General features: G+C 49.1%; 5 protein-coding genes across 5 annotated transcripts; 2 read left to right on the forward strand and 3 right to left on the reverse strand.

The window, feature by feature from the left end:
- Window positions 1-57: 57 nt before the first annotated feature.
- KY384_005395 (uncharacterized protein) lies at window positions 58-6,019 on the reverse strand (the record flags this gene model as incomplete). Its single annotated transcript, XM_044813896.1, has 7 exons — window positions 58-113; window positions 189-437; window positions 637-2,348; window positions 2,445-3,546; window positions 4,010-4,016; window positions 4,629-4,697; window positions 5,801-6,019. The coding sequence occupies 7 exons, from the start codon at window positions 6,017-6,019 to the stop codon at window positions 58-60; spliced, it is 3,414 nt and encodes a 1,137-aa protein (XP_044669197.1).
- A 562-nt stretch (window positions 6,020-6,581) lies between these two features.
- Window positions 6,582-8,016, forward strand: KY384_005396 (uncharacterized protein; the record flags this gene model as incomplete). The annotated part of the gene is made up of 2 exons (XM_044813897.1): window positions 6,582-6,645; window positions 6,809-8,016. The coding sequence occupies 2 exons, from the start codon at window positions 6,582-6,584 to the stop codon at window positions 8,014-8,016; spliced, it is 1,272 nt and encodes a 423-aa protein (XP_044669198.1).
- A 418-nt stretch (window positions 8,017-8,434) lies between these two features.
- On the reverse strand, window positions 8,435-10,658 carry KY384_005397 (uncharacterized protein; the record flags this gene model as incomplete). Its single annotated transcript, XM_044813898.1, has 2 exons — window positions 8,435-10,048; window positions 10,107-10,658. The coding sequence occupies 2 exons, from the start codon at window positions 10,656-10,658 to the stop codon at window positions 8,435-8,437; spliced, it is 2,166 nt and encodes a 721-aa protein (XP_044669199.1).
- Window positions 10,659-13,788: 3,130 nt separating this feature from the next.
- KY384_005398 (uncharacterized protein) lies at window positions 13,789-15,679 on the reverse strand (the record flags this gene model as incomplete). Its single annotated transcript, XM_044813899.1, has 2 exons — window positions 13,789-15,471; window positions 15,551-15,679. 2 exons carry the CDS (start codon window positions 15,677-15,679, stop codon window positions 13,789-13,791), a joined length of 1,812 nt encoding a protein of 603 aa, XP_044669200.1.
- A 4,801-nt stretch (window positions 15,680-20,480) lies between these two features.
- On the forward strand, window positions 20,481-21,867 carry KY384_005399 (uncharacterized protein; the record flags this gene model as incomplete). The annotated part of the gene is made up of 2 exons (XM_044813900.1): window positions 20,481-21,162; window positions 21,221-21,867. The coding sequence occupies 2 exons, from the start codon at window positions 20,481-20,483 to the stop codon at window positions 21,865-21,867; spliced, it is 1,329 nt and encodes a 442-aa protein (XP_044669201.1).
- Window positions 21,868-23,254: the final 1,387 nt, after the last annotated feature.

Below are 23,254 nucleotides of genomic sequence, written 5' to 3' on the forward strand. Positions count from 1 at the left end.
TATCTTGGCTATGTGGTAGTCATGTCCGCGGGTTTGCTGCGATGCTCTTTTTCCGCTTCAAGGGGTAAGTAGCTGCTCGATTCGTTTGAAGCTGTCAATCACGAATACGTAATCTGGTTATGTCAGAAGTCTGCTACTCAAAGTGTATGACCCCTGGTCCCTCTTTTCTTGAAAAAAGACCGACTTACCTGAAAGTGTCGTATGCCTCGTAGATCTCCCACCCCGATCAACAAAAGATCTGTAGCTGGCCTTTGCCATCTCAAGTGCAGTGCCTGGGCCCAGAAGAACTTCCTCATTATCCTGGAATTCAGAATTGTCCCTTGGGGGGGGCTCTCGCCGGACTCTTTCCTTGTCTATTCCGGCCTCTAGCAGACGTTCCACAACTCGAACGAGCCCAGCGAAGGCCGCATAATGTAAAAGCGTCCCTCCCACGTCATCTGCGCAATTCAGTACGTCCATCCCCTGTGGATTCCCCCTTCAAAATATATGTGCTTAGGAGCCGCGCGATCTCATGATCATCAGCTTCGTAAGACTGAGGCGAGAATTTGGGGCGCCTAAGGCACACTTCAACCCGGTAGCGTAGTGTCATATGAGCTATAATATTTACTTTCCAACGTTTTTGGGTCCAGTCCGCACCTGCTTGCAGCAATAACGTCACCGCAGGTATGGACAAGGAGCCAATTGCACTTGCGAGTGGCGAAAGCCCACGGAATGGGGAGGGAATATTTGGCTTTGCGCCGTGCTCCAGGAGCACTTTGACCGTTGGAGCGATGTTGCCTGATGATACTTCAGGATCTCCTCCGCCTGGCAAAACGCATAATGTGTTGTAACCCAGGCTGTTGTTGAGGTCCGGATTTGCCCCGCAAGACAGGATTGCCCGGACAGCTATCACGTCCGCCTTCATCACCGCCAGCATCAGTGGAGTAAGGCTTCCCACATAGCCGCGATAGCGGAGATATTCGTCCGAAGGCTTACTTTCACGATCGATGTCTCCTCCAATAGCTTGTAAAGCCATGATAGTACGCTTTATATTTCTGAAGCGAACGTCTGGTGCGCCCCAGAATGCACCATACCAAAATCTGGCGCCAAATTGGGCGCCTGATGAGATGCGACCAATCCAATTATACACAAGCCTGTGGAAAGGGGTGTGTCCCTCTTTGTCGCCTCGAGCTACCTCGTTCGGAGCTGAAGGGCTGGCTGCCAACGCTGCTATCATTGTCCAGTCATGGTTCGCAACCGCAATATCCATCGCGCCCAAGCCTTCCGCCTGAGAGGAAGGAATTGAATATGATCCATCAGGTCCTTCCAAATCGAGGTCCCTTAAAGATGAATCGTACATGTATTGATCAATGCCATCTTTGATGCTGCAATCAGCACCGCATTCGATGAGCACTTTCACCGCTATTGGACTTGAAGTTGATACTGCCCAATGTAGTGGAGTCCCTGCTGACCATGCGAATGGGAAAAACCACCGTATCCCAGGGACACTCGCGCGCGTTCGAGCGTTGAGGTTCGCGCCGTTTTCTATCAAAAGCCTTGCAATCTCTTTCATATGCTCTGGTGGGAAATTGAACAGCCAATGCAAGCAAGTGGCCCCATTGAATGGGCCAGTGAGCGTTGCTTTCACACCCATGCGGCAAAGGTGCCTTACGATATCTGCGTTTCCCGCCAAGCAAGCAATGTATAGCAATTTATCCTTCATGAAGTCATTTTGTTTCTCGATCTGTTGCTCAAAGGCGTTTGAGAGCAGGAGGTTGGAGGATCTGCTGATTTTAGATACGTCTTTTCCCTCTCTCTGTTTGGCTGAGTCATTCGCGAACAAGCTGTTCCAGAAGCTTATGTCTTCGGATTGACCGTAATGCTGTAGATATTTATGATTCTCGCAGAAGACAGCAGTGGCTTTGTGGGCCATTTTCTCATCTATTTCAAGTAAGTCGGCCTTTGCCACAAGACATCCTGCAGCGGTGCCGTCAAAAAGCCATTCTAGCCGCCTGCCTTCATACTCCAGCGGGAAGTCTATGTCGTAGGACTTGATCACCCTGTGAGCTATCCCTCGCGCAGGAGCGAATCCCCTTTCTGCAGCTGTCAAAAGCGCTGTTATGTGCGCTGATGCTCCAGTGGTACATTCATGGATATGAACATTTGTCCCAAGAAGAAAGAGGGAGCAAAGCTCTGCCTTTCCCCAAGCATCGCTGCCAAGTCTACTGAGAGCCTCTAAAGTCCTCCCGAATATCGAATATTGGTCAATTTCTTGCAGACAAAAATCATGTACAAGACCCATGTTATCAGGGGCATATTTATGCCCATGTTCTGGCGCTACCCACTGCGAGGAATCGCAATCTTTCTCCCTTGTTTTCGTCAGTGATCGCCTGCGACAATTTTGATCTTGAGGAGATCTGAAAATTTTCCGTTACGAAATGCTTTCCGACCTAACAGAGACATACCACAAATTGAAAGCGTTACTCTCATCATGAAATAGATCTGTGGCCTTACTTGGACGATCTCGGGGCTCGTATTTGAGCAAACTTTGCAAAGCGTTGGAGACGAGGCGACTGAATGTTTCAGGAATGTCTTTATTGGCATTAATGGAATTATCGAAATCGAGATCAATGTTAGGGATCTTCCCATTCAGACAGACTAGGCTCCAAATTACTAGTCCTAAGGAGTATATATCTGCCTTGCAGTATCCTTGAGCTGTGATAGGTCGCCTGTCGATCCTATGTCTGGTGATTTCGGGAGCTTCCCACCCCTTAGTGAAGCCAGATATATGCACTCTCTTCTCGCTTGCAGCGTTGATCTCCACAGCTGAAAGTCCAAAGTCGGCTAATTTAGCCAGGTATGGTACTGGCAGCTTTGAGTCTTGGAAGATGAGAATGTTTTGGGGTTTCAAGTCCGCGTGAATTATGCCAACCTCGTGGATGGCGTCCAGGCCATTGCTGATATCTAGACATAAGTGATGTTTCACAGTCCAGTGATCGCTGCCAATATCGGGACCCGAAAGTAAGCTGAAGAGATTCCCCGTTGCAAGTTCCACGACTAATATGGGGAGAGCAGTGGTGTCTTTCTCGAAAGCCCAGCCAAGTAGCTCTACGATATTTCGATGTCCACGTAGGGCTGTAGCTCCAAGAGCATGTACTTCAAGATACATGTCATGGATTTGCCTTCGGGTTCTTGCATTTGTGAGATCTAAAGACTCATGCGCTTGAAGCTCAAAGTGACACTTTTTTACGGCAAAATTGAAAAAATGATTTTGAGGTCGGCCGGCAAAATGAGCAACCTCACCTCGGTAGACACTGAACTGTCTACCACTAGCAATGAAGAAGCTCTGATTAAGGGCCGAGATCAAATTAAGAGGACCTGGGATGGAAAGCTCCTTCAGAATTCTAACGAAATCTTTGACGGAGAAACCCTGATGGAGATTCTCTAGACTCAGAGCTGCTGATGCAAGAGATTTTGTCGGGTCACGTGGGAGGACATCAAAGCTACTGTCTGGGCTCCCCTGGGACTCGCTGGTCGTTCGAGACGATTGAAAGTCTTTGGAGGATGCTGTTAACCACATGCTTGTTTGGCAGCAACACAAGAGAGCTCAAATCATGGAGATGAACTGTACGAGCACAGAATAATAGCCACAAGTAGCACGCAAATCGCTTTCCTTTCATCAATGTAAGTAAGACCAGCCAAATTTAGTCTGATGCAAGTCCCAGATCGTGTTCAATACAACGGAATGTAAAATGACTTCCGGGGCGACACACATTTGATACGCTTCAAGCTTCAGACGGTCAGGTTCTCAGATCAGTAGTGATGACAAACCACCTTTGGCATTAGAGGGCGTTCGTTGTGAAGGAGGCGCTTTTGCTGGCTTCTAGGACGCTAACCTGAAAGGGAAAGGTCAACCGCAGGTTTACGCCGAAGCTGAGCGGATTCAAAGGTCACATCCCTACAGTGAGCTAGCCAATATACGGTGAGATCTACCAATGCATCATTCTTATTAGCTAATAGATAGACTGACGACTTGTCTATCAGGGATTAGCACTTAGTGCGTTGCAAGCTAATCCCCTGGACCTGCGACTGGAGTCTTCCTCAAGCTACAACGCTATGATTAAAAACATGTCGAGCTTTCAGCCTCACCTTACAACGATCCATGGAAACGATTCAAGAAAGAGCTCACAATCCAAGAAGGCTTGCTGAGAAAGAGCAGCTGCGAAGGCTACAAAACCAGTGAACCCATTCAGAGTGGCATGAATCTTGTTGTTGCTTCTTTGGGCTTTGATACGCATTTCAAGATTCAATAGATAGAGTAAGATCGTGCCTCAGCTTTCTCTGCCACCAAAATGCGATCGCAAGGGTGCAGCTTGTCAACATCACGGTGCCAGAACCATACACGGCACATCTAGCACCCAAGCTGCTTGTCGTCATGAAATTCATAGAGAAAATAGCCTAAAGGTGGTCAGCTTCCGCTGTGAAGAGCTTGTTTGCGCGTTCGAGCCACTGACCGCCATGAAACTTCCTGGCAGATATGCTAGCGAGATCAATGCTGCCACCTTCATGGAACTTGAGTCTTTTCTAGCAATTTGTGCAACCTCTCGCATCACCTTACTTTCTATTGCAGTCTCGCCGGTGGACCTTACCATATGATTCAAGAGCTGGCCATTGCCAGCCGTGAAGTTCAGTGCCATCAATCCAAGAACATTCTCTAGCTTCACACTACTGATCAGCAACCTTTTCGAAATGACTAAAACACGGAGTATCGTACTAGCCTTGATCGATTCTTGATCTTTCGGAGGAGAGAGCCCAAGCAATCTTCATACAGTCTGATTTGGTCGAAAACCTCCTGCAATGAAGCTAGCACACCGTCCTCCGAGACTTCGATCTCAGTGACGTGACGCTTTGGTTGACTGCATCTGATGCTGAAAGATATGGAACGGCTGATAATAAACAGCCAAGATCTCAGCACGTCCCCATTGTCTATCGCTCTGTCATGAAACATGCGACTGAGAGTTTGATAATCAGAAATTTTACACTCGAGATCTTCGTGTTTGACATTGGAAAATGCTTGTTGATCCATCTAACATGGCATCGAGGATGAGTAAGCAATATAATAAATGCGGAACACAAAGCATCATCCTACATATTTATTCAGTCGACGGGCCATATCCTGGTGATGCCATCTCCAGTTCTTCAATACCGAACGCAACAGGCTGAGATGTACGTGATTGCAATTCCACATCTCGGCAGACTCACTGCACCTGGGCAGCATGTCATTCAGCACTGTCAAGAATTGAGGTGGAGGCTGTATGAAGATGCAAGTTGTTATCCCACTTCCATCGCGAAAGTAGTAGCAGCCGAGGTGGCGCATAGACCATGGATCTGAGGGCGCCTTCCGTTTGTGAACATCAACGTAACCCAGACGATAGCACAGCCCTTCAAAGCCAGTAAGCAGGAACGCACCAATATTAGGGATAGACTGCGAGACTGACTTTGTGAGCCATCCTTGGAAATTCGAGCTTCAAACCCATGATACGCAACCTCGAGTTCCTCGGTCTTCCAACCGAAAACGGATAAGATTTCATGAAAAGCAGAAGACACTCGGTGACACGCAAAGATTTTCTGGCACTGCTCTTTTGTGATCAGAATATCGCTCCAGGAATGCCTCTGGCGGAGAAAGCTGTTGAAATTTAGGTTTGCGAAGGCCACGTGTGGACTTGATCCTCACATGAATCTATGCAAATAGCCATCGCCATGACCCTGCTCACAGACGTTCAAAATTCATCCGCCTTCAAAGCTCATCAAGTGGACCTACTACGGCCTCGTCGAGGGCTTCTGTTGACTTAGCCCGGACCTTAGTCCACTGGTAGCCCGAATCTTTCTTCATGGTCCATATCTCCACGTCAATCTTTGAGCCACTGAAGACATGATTAGTATCCTCTTGAAGCCTTCCTGAGAATTCAGGTGGATCCTCGGTAGGCGATTGGTGATTCTCATGAAGGCTGCCAATAGCTTCCCCGTTGTTGTTTTCCATGTCTCGCAAATTCGTGGAGGAATGATACCCAGATTATGAACGATTACGCCTTGCTCGATGTTACAAGGCTCAACACCACCCTCGTTCATTTGCGGACACCTCTGCCCTAGCCTTCGTAAGGTGCTTTGCCCACTGCGGAAACCCTAAGAGCGCCCAATGGAACCGGCTTCACCGCTCAATACGATTTTGGAATTAACGCGGTCTAAATGTCGTCATATTCGATCTCTGTGATCTCGTTCTGTGACTCTTAGCCCTCTTTCATCGCTAACAGAGCATTTCATTGACCTTGGTCAGACGCCTAGGGACACTGAGTAGGTACTTATTGGCAATCAACTGCGCGAAGGAGGCGAAGTTAGTAAGGGTGTCCAGTACATGTAAGCCAGCAGCGACGAACGAAGTACTCAAAATCTTTGCCGAAGAGGCGTCGGAGCATCGGATCTAGCTTTTTCACATCTACGTAGCGATGGTCCAGGGACTGCTCGACTCGAGGCATGACGATGAAGCGTAGGCGGCTGAGGGCCAACAAGAGCTGATCATGCACCTAATTTCAAATTTGGGTAACATGCAAAATCCGGAAATCGGCTGGTGTGATCCTCCACCTGAAATGATACGGACGACTGCTGAGGGTATGAGATGAAGCTAAGAGAACACGGAGCTAGCCAACACACACAACGCATCATTACGTCGTAGGCCACAAGAGCCTCACAGGGCGGGGTATCTCCGCCGCTGCTGGAAGGCTGAGTAAAGAGTGACTTAGGTACCGGTAACAGATACATCGAATTACTTTAGCTTCTGATCTACCGCAGCGCCCAGTGGCCTCACCAGACAGCGCCTCATTATGCGATGCTTGGAAGAAGACTACACAGGCACTGTCGGATCTGATTGCCTTGGGTGGCCAGAAGAATGCCAGGATAGCGCTTACCACGCTAGATGCTCAGCACCAAAGGCTGCGACTGTGGGCAGAGATCATTGGTGTGGTCAATGGACAAGTTGACAATTATCTTAACATTGCCAAGCTGAGAGACATTCTCCAAGCAATTCATGGACACATCAATAGTGCCATGACCTTTAAGGGCCCGGAGACATTAGGAATTTGGTGCTCACCTGCAATGCTCAAGGTTTTCATCGAGGGATTAAATCGTTTTCAGCGGCAGCTACAACCATTTCTTCGTGAAGACCAGCGGACCCAATATCGGAGAACCACGCGAGAGCTGGCTTTGGAGCTCTTGTGCGCAGACTCAATTTCAGAGCTGGAAGACATTGAAGCAGCCTGCGAGATCCTCATGGACAAGGAGAATAGAGGCTCTCAAGAGCTGCTGAGTCTGGTCCAGAAGCGTCGAAAGCTGCTAAACATTGCCACGGCTGTCTTTGTTGAACCATCAGCAGATGGGTCTCAGCGCTCGAGAGCATATCTAAAACAAGCAAGAAATCTTACTGGTCTGTGGGACGAGATGAATGACCGCACTATAGGTTTATGGAAAGCTGGAGGAGAAAGACATGTGTACGTTGAGTGGAAAAGTATCTCCGGCGAGGAGTCTTTTGATAGGAAAGACGTGATCTACGAGCGAATACAGGATCTTGCTGATGTCTTGAGCTCAGATATGGGGCTCAGCGTGCTGCCTTTCATAGGCATTATTCAGTTACGCTTGAAGGAGATTGACGATCATTGGGGCTTCATTTACGAGCTGCCTGAATCCACAAGGCTTGACGCAAGGACTCAGCTGATGCCAAACACACTGCGCGATCTCTTGAAGCTCAACGACACATTCTTACCTTCACTGAGTACTAGAGTGCAGCTCGCGCTCCGGTTGGCTTCTTCGCTACTGAACCTACACTCGATCGGCTGGCTGCACAAGAACGTGAGGAGTGAAAACGTCATGTTCTTCCCTGAGAATCCATCCCAACGGAGTCTAAAGCGACCACGGTGGGTGGGCTTAACGTATGCGCGAGGCGATACGGACTTCGATGCAAGGTTTTCAGAGCGCACGGCATGGTGAGTGCGGTCGCCCCAAACCTCGCAGTAGTGAAGTAACGATTGTTTGTACAAAGGGATGAGCTGTACTGTCACCCCAAGTATAAGCAGGATCCCCAGCAAAAGTTTCGGAAAGAATATGACTACTACGCGTTCGGGGCCCTGCTTCTTGAGATCGGACAGTGGGAAACGCTCGACAAGATAGGCCGTTCACAAATCCGGTCGGATTCGAACGATGATGCCAGCATCCTCGAGGCTGTGACGCACCAGAGTAATGGGAGAACTTTACTCAATCGTTTGAAGTATCATGCTGGTGATACATACCACGACGTCGTGAAGACCTGCCTCACTGGTGATTTCGGAGTCGCCGAGGGCGCGGTTGCAAAGGACTGGCATGTGGCCTTCTTCAGGAAAGTCGTCCTCAAGCTTGAAAGCTGCAGCATTTAGCGTCCTGTTCTCAGTGGGTCAATCTTGTCCATCGCGTGGTCTGCTCCCGCTATGTCATGTAGCAGCGATGCTACATAGGTGCAACCATTCTCTTCGGCGAGCATAAGAGGAGTCAAGCCATCATCGTTGCAGTCATTGACCATCCTGATGGCCATGCCATTCTGAACGTTGAGCACCTCTCCTCCATCAGCCAGAAGCAGCAACACGGTCTCCCGTTCAGGATTCTGGGCAGCATAATGCAGCGCTGTCATCCCCCTGTCGTCCTTCAACATCTTGTTGTCAAATCGTTCCTTCCCATCCGGAATTCCTTCTAGAAGATCTCGAACTATCTCATAGTCTCTTGCTTGGCAAGCTAAATGGAGTGGGGACATGCCAAATACATCACATTGACTTACGAGATCTCCCAAGTTTTCCTGACCGCTGGCCTCCTCCAATATTGTTCTGACGGTAACAACATTCGCATATTGAGTAGCAAGACTTAGTACAGTTCGGCCTTGACTATCCCTCTCCTTATTCAAGCGTTCTCGATCCTCTGCATTTGTGCTTTCGTACAATTGCCTTAGCGATGCACCTTGATTGCACAGTGCTGCCCAATGCAGTGCTGTTCTCCAATTTTCGTCTTTTGCCATGACACTTACGCCCCCTTGAATTAATCTACTGACTTCGTCCACGTCGCCTGCTGCTGCTGCCTTGTGTAAGCGCATATCAAGATTCCTGTTTCGCTTCCCCAAGAGCTCACTAGCCCTACAATACTGAGCATTGGAAGCAATCCGAGCTGTTTCTACAGCTAATTGGATATCCCGACGTTTTGATGGCTCAAAATTCAACAATCGACATGCAAGATCCAGGCTCTGTGCCGCAGACCCTCCGAGACTGGACATCTGCCGATATCTCTCAATCACAGTAACAACTTCCGGCTTCAGGGCCTTCCCGCGATGGAAGCAGTCATCCCTTGACCGACAGTACCAGGTGAGTCTACAATCTCTGAATTGGTCCAAACCAATTGGCCCTCCTAGCATGAATACCACAACCTCAATCAGAATACAGCCGAAAGCCCATAGATCCACCGCACAACTGTCAACATCCCCACCCCCACAATCGCGAAACTCAGGATCTACCTCAGGGGGCGCATAAGTCTCGTTACCTCCAACCCACCCAACCTTTTCCAACGCATCCTTATCACAGAACCTCGATAGCCCAAAGTCCGTGATCAGGAACCCGCGGCCGCGGACGAGGATGTTCTCGGGCTTCAAATCATGATGGAACCCGATCTTCGACACATGCAGGTCTTGCTCCCTGTACACGAAATCATGAATGTTTTCCAGCGCGCTCGCTACGCCTGCCATGGCGCGGAAGATGCTTCTGTCGTCCGTAAATTCTGGGTGCCGCGGGGAGCGGTGCAGGAAGCTTTCGAGATCCATGTCCGCCAGGGGAAATATGTAATTGTATGTGGACCCGTGAGAGAAGGCTGCTAGGAGTTGTACGATGCTGGAGTGGCGGAGCTTGAGTAACATGCTCAACGACCGGGTTTCTGCTGTGAAGGCTTTGCGTTCACGAGCGTGGGTGCGGTTGGGCTCAATTCTCTTGAGGGCGAAGACACACTGTTGAGTCTATTCTCAGACTTCGTGTGGCTTTTGTATCAATCAGTGAGAGGGGGACTTGACTTACGCCAGAAGCGCGGCTGTCTGAGAGGAAGTCCTGGTGAGACGGGTGGATCCATATCTTGGAGATTTGCCCCGAACTGCCCTTGCTCAGCGATTCTTGCCCCGTAAATGGCAGTATTGTCTCCTCTGGGAAAATTCTACTGATCGAAGATCGTGCGACCGTGAACTCCGGCGCCAGGAATCGCCATTGCTGCTCCGTGAATAGACGTTGCCCTGCGGTATCTAAGACCGAGCTGTCGACATCTGCGGAGAATTTGAGAGGCAGCTTTGCGTCCCCTAGGTCCTGCTGCAGGAAATCCGCTATTGATCTCTCTGCATTCATCAGCAAGAGGATTGCGAAGATTTTCTGGGCTTTGCTTTCGATGTGCTTTGTGTATGCTGGGATGACGTGGGGTTCCAAGCTGGGAATTTCTTGTAGAGCTCGGAAGATGGCTTCGTAGGTCATGATGTGATCGAGAGCCGAATTTGGAACAAATTGGCACTTTTGTCCATGGCATCCGTAGCCTTGGATTGCAGCATTTTCGAGCATTTCTCTGAATTTGGGGAGGGCTGACATGGTCCCATGCGATGTGGCGCTGCAATGGATTGTGCCGCCTAGTGTGTGAATCTGGGTTATATACAAGGTATGAGTGGTGTCCAAGCAAGCGAGCATGGTTGTACGATATGGTGGCCTTCTTGCAAGCTAAGTCACCAAGGCATTCCTTTCGGCTGCAAGCTCAGTCGGACTTAATGTCATCGACGGTGTTTATGCATAGCTACCTAAGCGGCGTGGTGGGGCTAGGTAGTTCATTCATTCTGTTAGAGTCTGAGTATCAGGTTCGCCAAATAAAAGGGGTTTCCTTCGAAAGATTCTTTGTCGCATTCTCGTATGATAAGTTCTAGAAGGAGCAAGTGGTGATCGGTTATGAAGAAAGACGCGAGGGACTACACCCAACAGGGCTGGACTTCTGCCTTCGAATTCTTTGAAAAGTGTTAATTCATTATCCAGGCCTAGATGGAGGAGCCTTTCTGGTATCTGATCGACGATCTTTGGGCGTTATTCTGTAGATGAGCCAAGAAGCAGAACTATGGGAATCTCAAACGTCTCTAAGCTCTGAATGTCTACAAGGAAGGCATTTCCTCAAACATTAAGATCATCTCTACTGCATAGGCTAGTCTTTAACAGCGGATGAACTGACAAGTACTTTTCAATTTAAGGTAAGATTTATGTCCTACTTTGTCATTTACCCTCTCAAGAGAGACTTATATCTGTCATGCTCGAGACTCCGGTTTTCACGCCTTTTCTTTTAACTTGATGCCGTCAGAGCACAAGGGAATGCTAATGACTGCGTTGTTCTTTTGGAGTCGTCTTCAGAGCAAGAGCAAATCATGTTGATCAGAAGGAATTGCACCATAGCCTCTTTCTAAAGAGGACGATATCAGATCGTAAATTCAATTTAAGACCAAATGTACATCGTCGGACTTCCATTTCTTGAACAGCCCACTTTGCATTCGAGGAGTCAGAGCAGGGACGATTGTGACAATCTAGCAAGTAAATCAGCCAGCAACATTGGAGAGAAAAATGTCATGCTCCCGCTTCCAATTGGGCATTGTCCTTCCGCTTCCAGCCTCTGCAGTCGTAATAGACTGTCAACAGTAACGTGAAACTTGTAATTCAAAGTATGGTCACGATGGCAATCCATATCTGATGATGAACTATCATTCCTTTTGATCCTGCATTGCCTCGCGCAGCATTGCTGATGTTGTCGATCTCGACCAGATTGGAGCTAAAGAATGACTAAAAACTTCGGTATGAGGAGGCAAACTTCAGATGCTCGAAACAAGGCCAATGAGAGAAATCAAGACTCGGAGAAACTTACCATGATCAAGTCTGCTGGCAAGTACAGCATTGCCACCACAATGGCGATGCACACTGTCCTGGCGTCTTGGGCATGTCTATCTGCCCAAACAGCCATGAACTTCTTCTCCAACGCGTTGCTGGCCAATTCGAATTAGGTTGAGCCCATTATAGTACAGAAGCTCCTGATCTCGAAACTTCAGAATGTCATTGTTCTGCCGCGTAGGGTCAGTTGGTAGAGTTCATATCCGTCGAAATCGTCTGCTTTATCCAACGCCATTTCATATGAGTTACAAGAAAACCAGAGATTCACACAGGATCATCACAGTATTGCTGTCCCTGTCAAGCTCAAGGGATATTGCCTTCCCTTGTGCTTCATCTTTTTCCCCTAGTACGTCGTTCTTCGTTTAAGTCTAATGTATGGGCGTGTCCCTGTTTGGTTGGTCATGAAAGTTGACCGATCAATTCTCTCTGACTTATCCTTCCTTGCCTGCATTACACTTTTGGGCGTACATCGACTTCAATCTAGCTTGGGTTGTGCTTTCCCTTCATAGCTTCAAGCAGTACGCCTCGTCATGCGCTTTAAATGCTATGCCACACGCGTGGTTGCAATCTACTTAGGGCTTCTTTGATTGATGATGTTTCTAACCTTTTTAGGAAAGGCTTCAAGTAGATTCTTGAGTCATTCAACATTTAAATAATGCTGAATTGATTTGAAAACTTGGAATTATCTTCATACATATTTGATTATTATACATTAAGGTGGTATAAAAAAGATTCTTAAATGTCCGGATTTATCGGAAATATAACTCATCAAAAAACGCTCCGAGTAGTTCTAATTTGAATAGAATTAGCTGCCAAGAACACAAGAGTCTGCCCCGACCTCAACCCCCTCAATACTTTGCAACTCTTCATCAAGCACGCTCTTCTTGTGAGCATTCACCACCTTCTCCTCCACTGTGCGCATGGACCAAGCCATCACTCGTCTAGGTAAGTCCGAGGACACCTCGTCCCTTCGAATCTGAGCTGTCCGACATGGTCTTGAACAAGAGATAAACAGGAGAAAGGGCACGGCGTGATGAAGTACAATCTAGGCTGTCTTCGCAGATCAATCACTAGCCCTTCATCCTCCTCTCGCACCCCGCACCCCTCTCACAGATCCCATGCGCCCTCAAGACCACCGCCCCAAGCCGTGTTGGTGCTACAGCTCAGCTGAAGCAAAGACAAGACCGGTCGAGGAGCTTGCAACATGGCTCTTTCACTCAGCATCCCTGCCCTCGCTTTTGCTGCGCCTGACATCTTCTGGCAATCACTGTCGAGGTCCCTCGGGATAGGAGCTCACCCGATCAACGGGTGGCTGTCACTCGACTGATCAAAGGAGCAACTCGCCCCCGGTCGCGATCGCTCGGATGGCTTTGCGCGTGTAGCTGGCATTTCTTGCTAACTAAGCGTTGCACATAGAGATATAGAACGTTGTCTTCGACCTCGGAATAGTAGCTTCCCACAGTACTCACTGCTGTTGAACCGCCAGACCGTGAATGCAGGCCTTTATGGTCTTGACAGTATAATCTACCTGTCTCGACGGATGAAAAGGCTGGTTGTAAACGCTCAAAATTTCAGGATGACGCTCGAGAGTTTCATAGTATCCAGTTTTTTTTTTGGCGTGTTTTACAGGTTGGGCATCGCCTCATATTCGGCCTTTGGAGCCGAGATGACTTCAAACTCTCGACCGACTGAGATTTTGCTGTGGTGACAATGTCAGTCACATATTCGATCGATGCAATAATGAAGATAGCGCAGGGAAGTCTTCAAGCGTATCAATGCGTAAGATTGAGGACAAGGAGAAAACTTACCCATCGACCTTTTTGCCCTTGCGATGCGCACGAATGCCACTGTTGCCGAGCTCGACCTCCCTCGGCCCACGAGACGAATTTTGAACACCGCCATAACTTTGATTCGCTTTACCGCTGTCTTCTGTACTGCTGTGCTCGCCGAGACTGCCGACATCCACCATGCCCATTCCCCCACCTTTAAGTCTCTTCTCTTCATCCTCAAAGTCTTCGGTGCCTCCTCCACTGCCATCTCGACGGTTATGGTGTACCCCACGATCAGCCATTTCCTCTCCCAGAAAAGTCAGCTGCCGAATGCAGACCCGGCAATGGTCTCGGCAGCGTCCCGAGAACCATTTCCTTGCCCATAGACTCCACGATCCAAAAGCAAAGCAACCGACAATACCGAGTGCCACAGGCGTGTAATTCAGTGTCTTTGACGAGATTGGAGTCTGCTGTGGTAGGCTAAATGCAATTGCGAGGAATCCGACCCAGCCAAGAGCGACGATAGCGATAGGTTTCGAGAACCGGCCCAGGTGAAAGGGACCACGCTTGAAATTGCCTGGATATACCAGGGTCAAGGCAATAGGAACGCCGTAGGATATAAATAGTCCTACAGTGGCAATAGACGTGGTACCTGCAAAGGCCACCTGAGAGCCTAAAGATGGTAACGCCAACAGGAAAGAGCAACTTGAGCCAAAGACAATGGTCCGGACCGGGACCTTGAATTTTCCATCGATAATATGCAAGCGATGTGGAATACCTCCATCTCTGGCAAAGGCAAACATCATCCGTGAGTTTGAAGTGAGGGAGAAGAGCCCCACATGCCAATTGCAAAGCATGAGCAAGACCACGAGCGTGGTGCCGCCGGCTGGGCCACATGCATCTCTTAAGATCTGGAGGACGGGCTGAGGAGCCGAGATCGTGGTCTGGAAGTCCTGGATCGAGAAAAGCAAACAGACGAGCAAGAAGAGCCCGCCGAAGCCGGAGGCTAGGATCGAAGTTAAAAGTCCCAGCGGAGCGTCGCGGACGGCTCTCCTAGTCTCCTCACACAGGTGGGCAGACGCATCGAAACCGGTCATGGTATACTGTGCAGTCAACGTGCCAATAACAGCGACATACGCTAGAGAAGCTCGCTCCGCCCAACCTTCCGGTGGAGTCCCGACACCTGTACCGTCATGAAAATAGCCAAAGACAAAGGAGGCTGGTTGGTGGGTCTTCGCCTTTGCCAAGACTGCGACGCAGAGGCAAAATACCCCAACGGTATTCAAGGTGAGAGAAGTGTAGATCAGATAGCTCAGCTTTTTGATGCTGAACAAGTTGACACAGACCTGTGAAAAGAGAACAATAGCCAAGATGCCCAGCGTTTTACCCGCGGTCGGCTGATAGCCACTATTGACCTCGGCGGTGAGGGAGATCAAGTTGGACAGACCAAAGTTGATACTCGTGGTGACTGCCACCTGGCCTAGTAGATTGAACCACCCGGTGACCCATGAGAAGAAAGGCGCATGCCTTGGTGGAGCGAGCATATAGGCCCAGAAATAAGGGCCTCCTGACGTCGGGATCGCAGAGAGAATCTCGGCCATGGCGGCGCCCACGAAGAGGGTGAAGATGCTGACGACGATCCATCCTATGGTCATGACAGCAGGCCCACCGGTCTTTAGCCCGTATGCGAAGACGACCGTGAGACTGGGAGCGCAACCCTGATGGCCGTTGCCAATTAGTCACCATGGTCTGTGAATAGAAGGCTTGTTGAAACACGCGCAGCGGGCTGTTACGTACAATGATGGAGTAGGACGCGCCAAAATTATGTAAAAAGCTCCATGATCGCTCCAATTCCTGAGCGTATCCCAATTCGGCCAATCGATTTTCATCGCGAATCTTCGAGTTGATTTCTGGACTGGCAGCCATGATGATGTCGAGAATTGTGGACTTTTCAATGCATATAGGACAGAGAGATACGGCGCCGATGAATAAAGGAGGGCCCGAGCAAATAAGGAAATCCCATGGCAATATTATAAGACCATGAGGGCCAACCCCGGACCTCACGCAGGTACGCCAGCCAAGACTCAAGAGACGATCACTTGCCGTGTACCTGAAGGGACGGGAAGTCAGCAAGCCACCAGGAGCTACCACGCGACGCGGGTGATATTAGTCTCGGGCCGCTACAATTCTTAGCAGTGAGAACACCAGCTAAATCTCCCCACAGCCATGATAATTTCAAGCTCACCAGCTCCATGATGATGATTTTGATTCATCAATCCATAATGATACTCCCCTAAGTGACACAAATGTTAGCAAGCAGGTGTTCAGACCTCAAGATCAAACAGCTCTAGTTCATTCTATTCAAAATAAAGCAAACTCGAAATTGATAGGGAGATTGTCGGCTGTATTCAAGATTGTGCACCCGATGTTTTGGCGTCCCGAGACTTTCGTCACCCGCGTGGCTACATGGGTGGCAGGACCAAGCACTGGAGTACGGCTCATTCATGTCGCAGTCCAGGTGCGATAACGGAAGGTCATAGTTCGTCTCTGAACGCCAACTCTGGCGGTAAGAGTAGTGGTATAAGTAGCAGCGCAAGTAATAATGGCAATGTCCCACACGCAGCGCTCGTACTGCACTCACGTCTTGGGTGAAGCATGCAAGAAGCACATGGAAAGGCTTATGCTGATTAGCGTGATAGAGCTGAGAGTCTGTCGGGAAGAAAGATATACTGTCATGTCGTTGGAGCGGAAAGCATGAAGGATATACTGTCTTGTCGTTGGAGCGGCAATGCTTGCAACTTTCTGATCTCGTCGGTGCGCTACTTTTGCCAACCACGTTTTCTGCCTCCTAGCCCACGAATGCCCTGGCCAGTGTACCGCGATCAGCGTGGACCACCAAGATCGCGGCTGCTAGTGCATAGACCAAGCTTCTTGCTTAGAAGGCTTATTTTGAACCATAGATAGCTCTCCGTGAGTTGATAGGTCAGGCGGCTATAAGAACTGGAGGAGGCTTAAAGGCTTGTCGAGATGGCGCACTATTTTAGCTGCAAAATCGCATGCTTTCTCTCCTCGTCGTCTGCAGGTCGGCACAGAGGCCAGCTAGCCTTGACGTTTCAGGCACCCAACGCGAGCCGTGGCTTTTGCTTCTCCTCATGTGTGGCATTCTGCACCATTTAATTCTGCGAGGTATCACCGATCTCAGGAACATATCTTGCTTCATCCAAACGGAAGCCTATCTCAACGCTTGATGACTTTCGAGTCGGAGGGAACCACTTTGGGTGAGGGATACTGTCAGGTGGTGTCCCCAGCGTGATCTACGATGGCTGCGGTGTAACATTGTATAGCAATGCGCATAGGGTGCGTAATAATAGCAGCAAGAGGAAGCGAGTAGAATAGTATGTGGGGTACAACTAGATTCATTAACTAATCGCTAGCCTTCAACCTTATGGAAGAGCACATGGCCCTGGATGCCAAGCCGGGCGGAGATTGCATAAGGTATGGGTTCTATCCGAGGAATCGGTATCATGGGAAAATACTGACCGCCGACTGATTCGATTGGGGGAGGCAACCATACATAGGCCGTGCTGTCGGCACAAGATATGCCCCAAGTTAGATGGAATCCAACTTCATGAGATCAAGCAGGCCTTGTGGGTATTGAAAGTCAACCATCAGCTGCCAATGACTAGGAATTGTGGATAATCGGCTCCAAGAATTTAATCATGCCATGGTGCTGTCGCTTTTGTCCAACTCTAGATCCTGTATGGGAGGTAATTCGTCGTCTGAGCTACCTCATCATTCGGAGAGCCTGTTCTCAGGTACACGTGGATGACCGAGCCCAGAGGCATTTCTCCATGTCAAAACGGGCGCCGGCCTGACTCTGCTTGGGTGGAGCCGCTTACTGTCTTCCTCTGCGTGTCTGAGATGTGGGGACGCTTTTTCGGCTGATCTGAATCAATGCAAATCTACGTTACAGCTATAAGACTCGCCTTGTTGTGTCGATTGGTGTCCTATGAGTAAGCTGGTATGGCCGTCTCTTATACCGCTTTGAGTTGCCAATCTTCACCGAAATAATTCAACATTGAGGGTCGAAAAGAATTCAAAGTCTGTATCTTCACTGGTGTTGTACCATCATGCTGGAAGATCTAGAGCCATTCTTTCTTAATCCAGCATGACAGTTTCTTGCATTGATTGTTTTGTCACAGAATCAACAATCTGTGCAGGCACACTCTGATTGCTTTTTGCCAACTTATCGTTCTTGAAGAAAGCGTTATAGAAGAGGGAAGTCTCTACTGCACACAACTTGAGGTCTACCTCAACTCAGCCATGGAGAATATGTTGTCTCAATTTCTCATGAATCCACTATTAAACCCAAATTGGGAATGCAATGTCTCTCCTTGCAGAGGATCTGGTACTCCCGACTGACCTTGATCAGGAAAGCTCTCTGCTTCTCGACTGTGACACGGCTCGGGCCAAGCTTCTTGGGCCTATCTATTGTGGCAGCTACATCGCGTTGAATGTTCTCAATCAAGTTGGGGAGCACTGGCCACTTATGGCGCCATACATCTCAAGGATCTATACGAATGTGCCATTTCTTTCCACGGTATTCGTCCACAGCCTAGTTTTTTGCTCGGATTCAGCCGATCTAAGTTCACAGAACAACAGCTTCAAAGCCTTAAGCCCTTCACAGACAGCAACATGTATGATTTCAAGACCACTACTCGTTTCATGACTACTACACGCCTGTATTTTCCATACTTGACCTGTGAAGTCAAGTGTAGTGCTGCAGCTCTTGATGTTGCAGACCAGCAGAATGCTCACAGCATAATCATTGCTGTAAGAGGGTTGTTGAACTCCACAAAGCTATCAATCATGAGCAGGAGCTTCACCATGAGACCCTTGCTTTCTTTTAATACCTCATGATCATTGATCAATAATAATCTATGGTCGTTATGCTATCATCAATGAGATTGGGCCCCTCAAGGACGGGTAATGATGCATGGGAATAGTGGAGTCTTATTGGTTTCCAGAGAACGGCATGTGCATCCATTGGTAAAAAGTCAGTGAAATTGACAGCCTCACTGAACCTCATTCAGACATTGATATTTTCCCGAGTTCTTTCAAATTCTTCAAGATAAATCAGTGATATCCCTAAAGGAAATTTCCATTGAAATTTCTTTCATTCATTTTATGATCATCAGGAAAAGTAAAGACATAAGGAATTTGGACCTTGTTCCGTGAGTGGACGAACATTTTATCGTCAATAGTCTAAAATATGATGGTGAATTGATTAAACTCTTTTCCGCCAAATAGATGCTTTGCCTTTTTTTTTGGTTCACGACCTGGCCATCTCTGGTCAATATGTGCCGTACCCACTAAAGCAGTAGCTGCTTAGCAGGGTTACGTTACGTGACTTTAAGTGCATTCAAATTACAGGTCTCCTGTCTATCTTCTTTCGGGATGGGATTGCCATTGACTCGTGCAAACCCAGCAAGAAACCACTCCGCAAAGGGATTTAGAGAGTCGGTCGTCGCGCGCTCTCTCGCTCTACGCCGATTCTCCCTTCACTGATCGAGGCTTTGAATCGAAGGGAACCTGTAATGGTGGCGATGTCGAGAGGAAGTGACCCTTCTTGGAGGCGTCTGGGGTCCATGGGTTTAGGGAGATCGACGGCGGACTGGCTATCACTACTCAGATCTTCGGTGTTCAAGAGGTCGTTCTCAATAAACGTTATCCACCTGCTCGACTCAGACAGCATTTATTTCCTCACGAGGACAGTCGATTATTCTACAATCACTTTTCATAGTATTTCAAGACACAATCTTGATCATAGCGAGTATTAGGGCCGCAAGGGTTCTTCTTCCTCTGACCATCTTCCGCTCGGTGAACGCCAGGTCTGTAACCTTTGGCAGCCGCTTTCTTCCACAGCTTCCTCGATGGTACGTCTTTGGAGCTCATATTGTCCAAGGGAATGCTTTGGGCTGAGGAGAGGGGGATGGAGGTGGAAGTCGTGGACGGCGTAGGAAGGGAATGCGAACGATGAAAGCGAGAACGGAGGCGGGACCCGCTTCTTCTTATGCGCACCGCGGCAGCCATCTCTGGAGCCTCCTGGGCCGTGAGTGCGGGCGTGGCCATTTCTTCGTAGGGTAACGGGAGAGTAAGCGTCTAGATCACCCAGCTCGCGCTAAAGCGGCAGGCGCCAAGCGAGGCTCGAGTGAGCGAGACTGCCAAGACCTTTGAAGCGACCTGTTTTCTGTCAATAGAAACCTCTTCCCAGCTACTTACTCATACTGACTAAGATCTCTTCGAACATGATTAGGCTAGGGAAGGTACTACTTATATCTAACTTAGCTGCGCTTCCAATTGCAGCAGGAGACCTCCCTAGACCGCGGGGCGTCGGCCCAGACTGTGAGAAGCCTTCCAATTCCAGAAATTCTGCAGCTATCTGGTGCAATGCTAAGAAGACGCAGTTGCCAAATACTACAGATCCGCTGACACCTTCACATGCATTTCCAAACCTTCAATAACCATCCCCACTAGTCACGTGAACGACGAGTTTTGTGATTGTCCCGACGGTTCTGACGAGCCTGGCACCTCGGCATGTGCCCACCTCTCCACTCTATCACTGGCCTCACTGGGAAATGTACCCTATCATGACCCAAACACTACAATATCCCTACCTGGTTTCTATTGTAAGAACAAAGGGCACTTACCAGGCTATGTCCCTTTCATGAACGTGAATGATGGCGTTTGCAATTACGAGGAGTGCTGCGACGGGAGTGATGAATGGGCGAAGGTCGGTGGCACAAAGTGTGAAGATCGATGCAAAGATGTTGGGAAGGAGTGGAGAAAGCAAGACGAACAGCGCAAGCGCTCCCTTGGTGCAGCGTCGAAAAAAAGGAGAGAATTGGCCGCAGAGGCTGAGAAGTTAAGCAAAGAGGTTGCGGATAGGATCGAAACGCTACAGACACTGATTCAAGGGGACCAATTGAAGATAGAGGGCCTGGAGTCACAACTAGCCGAAGTGGAAAGGCAAGAAAGAGGGAGAGTGATAAAGAAGCCGGAGAAAGGGGGCACGCTAGGCGTACTGGTCCAGCTGGCAAGAGATAGGATCGGAGAATTAAGAGACTCCGTGGTAGAATTGCGGAGACAGCGCGATCTGGGCCGGGAGAGGGTCGCGGAACTTGAAGCAATATTGTCGACATTCAAAGAGGAGTACAACCCTAACTTCAACGACGAAGGTGTGAAGCGGGCTGTACGTAGCTGGGAAGATTATGCAGCGAAAGACAAAGCCGAGATTGATAATCCTGCGTATGATCGAGACCTGGATGAAATTGCAAAGCCAGATGGTGAATCAGGAGCCATTGATTGGAGCGAGTGGGAACGGCAAGAAGACAGCGATGTCGATGTCTGTAAGTCGCTCAACCCCGGACATCCACGCCTGTCCAGGTACTTGCTCACATGGCACAGTATACAAATTTGAAGCATATTTACCGCCCTCGTTCCGCGATTGGCTTGACAAAAAGCTTCGCAATTTGCGTATCATATTGATCGAGAATGGCATACTGGCCCCTTCTCGCGATTCAGGAGAGTCCAAAGACCTTGAGAATGCGCGAAGCGCTCTGAAGGCTGCGCAAGATGTTATAGAGAGCAATCAGAAGCAGCTACAGGAGCATAGAGAAGACCTTGCTAAAGACTACGGTGCTGATTCAGTGTTTCGTGCATTGAAGGGACAATGTGTAGAAAAGGACAGCGGCGAATATACCTATGAGCTATGCTGGCTGACGAAAACGACGCAAAAGAGCAAGAAGGGTGGTGGTTATACCAACATGGGCAGTTTCGTGTCTTTCGATGTTATCACCGTCGATGAAGAACTGCCACCTGATGGCAAGGGTCTTGGCAAGGGCGAAAAAGTTGCCTTGAAATATGAGAATGGCCAGCATTGCTGGAATGGACCTAACAGGAGCAGCATGATAATTCTTGCGTGCGCGGAAAAGAACGAGTTATGGAGGATTGTGGAAGAGGAGAAATGTGTGTACAGGATGGAGGCCGGTTCCCCTGCGGTCTGTGGTATTGATGTTTCGAATGACAAACAACAAACCAAGGATGAACTATAGATGATATGTGCCATATATCGAATGATATACATGTTTATTGAGGTGGACCTCATGCAACATCAGATAGGGCAATAGCTGGTCGCCATTCTCGAATTCAGCTCCTGGTGGCAGACTGCCAATCGAATTCTGGTTGATGGCGAGGGCAATCCTGCAGGTACCCGCTCTGGCAGGTCACAGAAATCTCATGCATTATTTGATTTGTCAGGGCATAGGCATTCAAGAATCAAGAGTGGCAGCTCGCAAACAGTCAGTCATGACGCAAGGTTCCTGTGAAAGGCAGGCCAGGAAGGATGAAACGCGACTAGGATTTCTTCTGGGTTTCCTGGTTAGTAGCAGTGTAGCCTTAGGAACGATGTTCCAAACGGAGCAGGCCTGCCAGGATTTTTCTCCAGTCCACCAATGACCATCCTCTTCACCTTGAGGATCCCCAGTCAGCAATAATGAGGACGAACCCACACTACGCTGCTAGCGGAGGCATCGTAGCTGACTTCATGACATACCTCATGCCTCGTGGCCTCGAAGACTTGAGGACGGGACTTTTAAGGCTTGAAAAGACCCGGCCAGCTGGTGCACAAAATCCTCAGAGTTTGATGCCTTTCCAGGGAACCACCGGCTCGGACGAGATTGAATGAGATGATTGGGCATCAAGACATCCATGCTGTCTAAAAGAGAGGACGGGGAACGGGGCAGAAGGAGATGAAAAGCTAAAGCTGCCGGGGAAGGGTCTGGGGATAGAGGAAGCTAGAGAATGACTCCAATCAGACCGACCGTGCCCCTGAATGGAGATTCAGGAGAAGAAGCCTTTCCCGCCATCTCCCCTATTTTTTCCTGCACGCTGCATCCAATCCCCCTCGGTCGTTGTATGGTCTGTGATGAAGAGGAGAACAATGTTGCAGCTTGCATTTCTGCAGCCTGGCATACAGGATCTTACATGACAGCAGCTCGCTAACCCTCACATCCTCCAGGATCGCAGCCAGGGAGACTAGAATCGGAGGGCGCCTCTCGGCAGAGGTCTCGCGCTGTAGTGCCTGTTAGCGGCGAAAAGAAAGGTACGGCCAGCTAGTTCTAGCTCTAGGTCACATCCGTGGATGGGGCAGGCAAGTGATTAGTAGTATTATTTTATTCTTGACGCCCGCCGCCGCCCATATGGTCTAGCAGGTTTGATAGAGGGCTAGGGACAGATGTGAAAGATGAGGCGAGCCTGGGAAACGGTGGGAGAGCGGAAAATGAAGTGAACGCGTTCAAGATTTCTCGACCCCTGCAAGACGCGACATCCCTGCATTAAGTGCAGAATCTGTCCATCACAAATCTTTCCTCTTTTCCTCCTGCAGCCTCCTCCGACCGTGCCATACTCGACATACTCCACCTTCCTCCTGACCGTCCCACG

Source organism: Bacidia gigantensis (genome assembly GCF_019456465.1).
Source record: "Bacidia gigantensis strain McMullin 20006 chromosome Unknown contig_245, whole genome shotgun sequence".
NCBI classification, from domain to species: domain Eukaryota; kingdom Fungi; phylum Ascomycota; class Lecanoromycetes; order Lecanorales; family Ramalinaceae; genus Bacidia; species Bacidia gigantensis.